This window comes from Contarinia nasturtii, unplaced genomic scaffold (assembly GCF_009176525.2).
Source record: "Contarinia nasturtii isolate CC-2019 unplaced genomic scaffold, AAFC_CNas_1.1 Cnas_scaffold_220, whole genome shotgun sequence".
In the NCBI taxonomy this organism is placed as follows: domain Eukaryota; kingdom Metazoa; phylum Arthropoda; class Insecta; order Diptera; family Cecidomyiidae; genus Contarinia; species Contarinia nasturtii.
The window spans coordinates 3,812,746-3,819,635 of NW_022197577.1; the positions used below are offsets into that span (position 1 = coordinate 3,812,746).

Genomic DNA, 6,890 nt, shown 5'->3' on the forward strand with positions numbered 1-6,890 from the left:
CTCATACATTCAGATTCATCCATTCACATATTATGTATATTCATTTGGTGTTGAAGTTGTTTGGCGCGTTGTCTGCATGCGGATCTTGTTATTTATAGAAAATGCAAATTAAACAGAGAAAAAATATACTCCCTTGTTTATTGAAAATGAAAACGAATATACAAAGCTCGCTTTTGCGCACAAACACTCAAAATCAACGATCCGAGAGAGGTGAATCGTATGTGTGATGTTGGCACATCTTATGCGACGAATGAAGAAAAGAAAAGAAAAAAAAATAATATGCACGATGCCATGAATATTATTGCAAACTCGTTTGTAGTGTGCTGCTTTTTGTTTGTCAATTTCTTAAATGTTGGCTATTTTTGGACGATTTTATCGAGCATTTTTGAACTTCAAAAAACCGATATTTTAACCTATTTCATCATAACATTGTGTTACTTTTTTTGTTGTGCATAATCGTTTGGGTGCATATTTATCAAACGGTTTTATCACAACTACAGTAGAGTAATAAAAAATAAAGAGTCTTACAGGAGTAAGACGAACTTTTCCGCACGGTGGTAGATGCGTATCTAGATGCGTATTTTATTAAGCTATATATTCGGCATCGAAATATTCTTTAATTTAATAGCAGAAGTACTCGCAAAAGATTTTTCACACTATCATGATGAACTCATTTGTATGACATTTGAAAGTATTCTATTTTCTAACAAAGCGCTATAAAAATATGTCTGACGTTAATTTTGCCATAAAAAATATTTTCGAAACACTTTTTATACAAAAGTCACAAATTTTTTGGATTTTTGTATGGGAATCATGCCTGTATGGTATCGTAAGGACGTGAAACTTTCCACAGGTTATTTTTTTCACAAGAAATAACATTCGGAGAGTTTGGAGAGATTTCAACGAAAATGTTGTATGGGAGGTACCCCTAATTTTGATTGAAATTTCTTCAAACTTTCAGAATGTTATTTTTAATTTTCCGCACACCTAGTGAAGGAAAGGTTTTGTATTAGGCCAAAAAATTAAAGTCACCCCAAAACATGTTTTCTATGCATATTTTATGTAGAAAACACGATTAGAGGCGATTTTGGATCATACTAATGTGCGTCGCTGTGTGTTATGTGTCCTGTGTACTGTGGCGTGTAGCCAAAATATCCATATTATGCATGATAGATCATCACACATAGAAAATATTCAAAATCTGATTTTACTAGATGATTGGGGACTGCGAGGAATAGACTTGGTCAAATTTTCAGCAACATTGGTTGATCGGTGTAAAATCTGGACTCTGAAGAGGCACTTATGAGAAAAATGCCTTAAAATGATATTCTTTCAATTTGAACGCTGAAAGAATGTGTAGTGGGGGGTTTTTTGGCATGAGAAATCTGAATCTGATGTTAGTTTTAAGATGCAATCAATTTTTTACAGACTTTTCATACAAAAATTCACAAAAAAAATATTTTTGTATGGGAGCCATGCCTTTGTGGTAGCTTAATGACGTGAAACTTTGCACAAGTTGTTTTTTCCACCAAAAAATGACATTATGAAAGTTTGAAGAAATTTTAATGCAAATTAGCATTTGTATGGGGGAACCTATATTTTTGATTGAAAAAAACAGCAATAAAAATAAATCTTGGAATTGGAAGTAAAATCATTTTAAAAAAATCATGAACATAACAGAAGTACAGCGGATAAAATAAATCGAAATACGAGCGTACATAGCGCTTCATATAGAATGCTTCTTTCACATAGACACGCGTCTTCCATGCATCGAGCGTATCGCACTAGCACTGCTAGCCAGCAAATGCTGGCGAGCACATTACTCTAAGTAAGTCTTAGTGTCAATAGCAATTAACGAATCACTGGTTCAAAGAGAGCACATCGAAGAACATTTTTAAAGTGAGGAACTTCGTCCAAAAAATTGATTCACTAAAATATCAAAAATTATTGAACTGAAAAAATCGAAATTAAAAAATAAAAGAAACAGCAAAAAAACATTGAAAAGTAAAGAAATTGATTTTGTCAAGGTGTAAAAAATGTTCCTGTGCAAATTTCTACTTTTCTCCGTATATTTTTGCTTTGTGCAAGCATATCCAGCAAACACCAAGCAAGTGGTCCATCTGTCGGATGACTCAAATGAGACCAGTGTTGATAATAGTAACGGAAAAAATTATCGCAAAACTTCTATATTTCCTACTATGATTCAAATGGAGCGAACAACATAATAAATTGTGATAATGTTATTTGCATTTCCTATTCATTGTGTCTCAATGATAAAGTGGTAAGCAACCTTACTCTTGATTGGCGACTATCATCCAGAATTTCAAGTGAATTCATGAAGTGTGATAACATCAAGGAAGTGCCATGTTGTGCGGATGAAGCGTTGAAAAATTTGCATCAACCAGCACCAGCCAACAAGCAAAACAATCAAAGCGAATATGATTCAACCGAAGGCAAGAATAAATTTGTGACCACCCAAAAATGTGGTTATAGCAAATTCCAATCCTTTCGAACAATCACCGGTGATGAAATGCGACCGAATGAATTCCCATGGATGGTTGCAATATTTTCTCGATTGCCATCGTGAACTGCAATATCTTGGTGGTGGTTCATTGATTCATGAGTCTGTGATTTTAACGGTGGCTCATTTGCTGCTTAAATTTACACCTGAACAATTGGTGATTCGTGCCGGTGAACATGACACCGATTTGAATACAACACGTCAAGAACGAAACGTAACGAATATTATCATTCAAAATGATTACCTCGCCGATATGCTGATCAATGACATTGCATTGATCGTGGTGGATGAATCATTGAAAATGGCCAATGCTGTGAATACTGCTGTGAATACTATTTGTTTACCACCCCCAAGCATTCGCACCAATGAAGGTACGATTTGCACTTCAGGCGGTTGGGGCAAAAGTGCGATCAATCAAAATGGAAAATATCAAGCAACGTTAAGTTGCATGAGCAAAGTTAGACTTATGGATGTAAGTTCCTTTTTATTTTGTTTTGTAACTTAACTTAATCACCATTAAAACGTAAAAATCTCTTTCTCTCAACAAAATACTCGCGACTCCCAACCATCCTGTACAGTCAGATTTTAAATAACTTTTCTGGGGGGAGAGTTATCGTGTTAACAAATTTTGCGCACGGCGGACAACGTACGACGTACCACGTGGAACAGACTCACAAAACCATGCTCAAAACGGCTTGATTAAGGTTCTCTGACCTCAGAAACGTCCAGAAAACATGTTTTTGAGGTGTCGTAAATTTTGACCCATTGCAATACTTTCCCCTTACACACTAGGTGTGTGCGGAAAAGTAAAAGGCAGACGAAAAGCAAAAGTTGTAAAGCTAATTAAATGTTTATGGTCGTTGATTTTATGCGATTGCTCCCTTTTTCAAAGATCACATTTTATTCGTTTTGAAGAAAATATTTAACAGCATCAACTAGGTCTTCTCTTTATTGGTTTTCTTCTTTAACAAAAGTCACTTGTACAGCGAAAGCCAATCTTTCAAGTAGGAATGATGATTTATAATTTGTTCGATTACAACACAGATCTTCTTGTCAGCATCGATGGGAACATATTTGACGATGGTGTTTCGAGCACAAGAACTTTAACCGATCATCAAAAGACATGCAGCAACGATTTATTTGTCAGTGTTTCAACATGGTGAAACCAATTAATGTCGTTTACGAAATAATGTTTGACCAACCTTGCCGGTTACCATCACCATACTTATCACACTCCAACAAACCAGCAGCTCGATCTATGAAAAAATTAACGACGAAGGAAAAAGAAGTACTTTTTTCCAAAGATCTTCTCAAAGAGAAACAAAAAAGCAACGGGCCTTTGTTCATACATATAAAAAAAGTCCACCAAAACTAGATGTTTTTTTAAAGAAACCATTTTATGAAGATATTTTCTTCATCTAATTTGAATATTCAACGTATTATAAAGAGAATGCATTGAAATCTCATTTAAAACCGAGATGACCCATAAATCTGATTAAAAAAAAGGTTATGAGTCAGCTGATAAATGCAACATGAAATGTGATGAAATTTGTTTTAACTTTATGGCTGCAGTTAATTTTACATCATTTTTCTAAAGTCATGTGACTTTCTGTAATAGCGTAATCACACTGATCTTCTCATTTAATATCAAGCGAATTAATTGGCTTTAAAGATAAAATATGATTTTTTCTCTTACAGCAAATGCCATCACGCTTCTTGGATAAAAACAATCTGAACAAAGTGTAACATAGCAAATATTAATTTCATTTGTTTGGTTTCATTAGATTACCTGAATGCAAGAAAAAAGAAGGAGAAGAAGCTGCAGTAGAAAAAGAAAACAAGATCTCATGCCATGCAATTAAGGAGTCAAATATTAAGTGTCACTAATTGCTTATGTAATGCGCAAATGTTATTGCATTGAAATCATTCATGCATACAGTGTTTATTATACGCTTTGGCAGTTTAACAGTTTGTGGGTGCAAGGGTACACAATGCAAATAAAGACGAAGTAATTAAAACTTCCCACAAGCAATTTGACAAAAAGTAAATACAGATATACACCATATACATCAACAGAAGATGATTTAAATTAAGCGATTCGGTTGAATTAAAAATTCAGCTTTTTATGCAAGTATGCAATATTTTATGATCGTTTCATTGATTTTTCTCATGGACATATGAATCGTTGCGGCGAAAGAGTAGCTCTTATTTTTCTCCAAATAATACTGGAACATAAAGTTTTTTATGAATAGTTTATTTGTTGTATTACAACAAATAAACCGTGTGAAAAAAACTTCATTTTGCAGTATTATTTGGAGAAAAATAAGAGCTACTGTTTCGCCGCAACGATTCATATGTCCATTACAATAAGATGAACAGAAATTTCACTTACAAGGATAAGTTTCAAAGAATGAGACCACTGTTATGTCCATTATACACAGCGTCCGAACGAAGAGATGCATTAAATAGCAGCTATTTTTTTTAAATAGTTATAGCAATATTTTAAATCACTCCTATGAATATCTTGCTAATGTATGGTTTTACCAAGGGGGACACGAATTATAAAACTTTGAAATTCAAAATTTGAATCACACTGAATCAAATGAATCATCCAAATATCAAACAAGCACCATTTATGGTTTAACTAACATGATCGTTCAACAAATTCTAAATATTATCGTTGATTTTATTTGGATTGACTAAAAAACCACGAAATCAATAAAAATGATGAGTTAATAAAAAAAAGTAAAGGAATCATTTTTTGAAGACAAATAATTTTAATTGTTTAATAAATATTTCTTGTATGACACACAAATGATATTTCAAATGTCATCAAAACAATCTTTCGAATCACAGTGAATCAGATGAATCATGTCTACCCCCTAGAGTTTTTCCGTACTTCATTAAAAATTGCTCACGAGAAAGATTTGCTCACGATAGATTCTGAGAACATTGTACGAATTTGAAATAAAGAGTCTTACAGGAGTAAGACGAACTTTTCCGCACGGTGGTAGTTGCGTATTTTATTAAGCAAGTTCAAAATACTATTTGTTCGATTTTTCAATTCGAGACCAAAAATATGTTCAAACCTTGGCATCGAAATATTCTTTAATTTAATAGCAGAAGTACTCGAGAACCCAAGTACGACATTTGAAAGTTCTACTTTCTAACAAAACACTATAAAAAATATGTTTGACGTTAATTTTGCCATAAAAATTATTTTTGAAACACTTTTCATAACTAAAGTCACAAAAAATTTGAATCTTTGTATGGGAGCCATGTCTGAATGCTATCTTAATGGTGTGAAACTTTGCACAGGTTATTTTTTTCACAGAAAATTTTGTATGTGAGGTACCCCTAATTTTGATTTAAATCTCTTCAAACTTCCAGAATGTTATTTTTTTGTGTAAAAAATAGTCTGTGCAAAGTTTCACGTCATTAACCCTTAACCGCACAGGCTAAAACAGTAACGTAAGCGCACAGGTGGGGTCTTTTTGGACCCATGAGAAATTTCATACAAAACTTATGCAAAATGGTATCCAATGAGTAAAATATGTCATTTTATAGTTAAAACATAGCTTATTCCTTACTTTCCAATACAGCATCACAATTCAATATTGATTTTTATGGAAAAAAAAATCAATTATAGCCAAAATTCTTGGTAGTTATTGATATGTACGACTTTCAGACAGTCGTGTCTTTCACTAATATCGCTAATCGACAGTCGTTGGCCAGTTAATGTGCTTCGTGTACTGCGCCGAACTACCTCTCGATATGTGAGATCAATATAGAGACTGATTCCCGAAGGGCGATCGCACTTTGAACACTGTAGCTCTCTGGCATTTATAAGTTCAACCCAATGTAAACATTTTTCCTTCCTCTTCTTCTGCATTTGCAAGAAGCATGTGTGATATATCAGCTTAACTCTGAGACACCAGGTGGCAGCACATTTGCGTGATCGAAACCAATTACATTGCTTTATATGGAGTGCGATGAGATGGCGCTGCTTCCGTTCTTCCTCCATACTTGGCAAACATGTTGTTAGACGTTCGCAACAAGGCAAACCCTGCCACACCAGCAACGTTCACCAAATTCACGAAATATGCCCATACATTGTGTTTTGGATAGGATAGATCCGTAAGATCTCCGCAAGAGCTGGATCTAAGCGTGCGTAGGCCGCCGCATGATACATACTTTGATTGGCACGCCTGCTTTGATTTGCGCGTCGAAGCAACACAGAAAAACGAACGGATATATCATGCGGCGGCGTATGCACGCTTAGATCAAGCTCTTGTGGAGATCTTACGGATCTATCCTATCCAAAAAAAAAAACAATGTATGAATATATATTATAATGGCAAATGCCATT

The 6,890-nt window shown here is 34.3% G+C and overlaps 1 protein-coding gene across 1 annotated transcript; it reads left to right on the top strand.

The window, feature by feature from the left end:
• Nucleotides 1–2,540: 2,540 nt before the first annotated feature.
• On the top strand, nt 2,541–4,267 carry LOC116337232 (ovochymase-1-like). Its single transcript, XM_031761629.1, has 2 exons — nt 2,541–2,993; nt 4,220–4,267. Exons 1-2 carry the CDS (start codon nt 2,541–2,543, stop codon nt 4,265–4,267), a joined length of 501 nt encoding a protein of 166 aa, XP_031617489.1.
• Nucleotides 4,268–6,890: the final 2,623 nt, after the last annotated feature.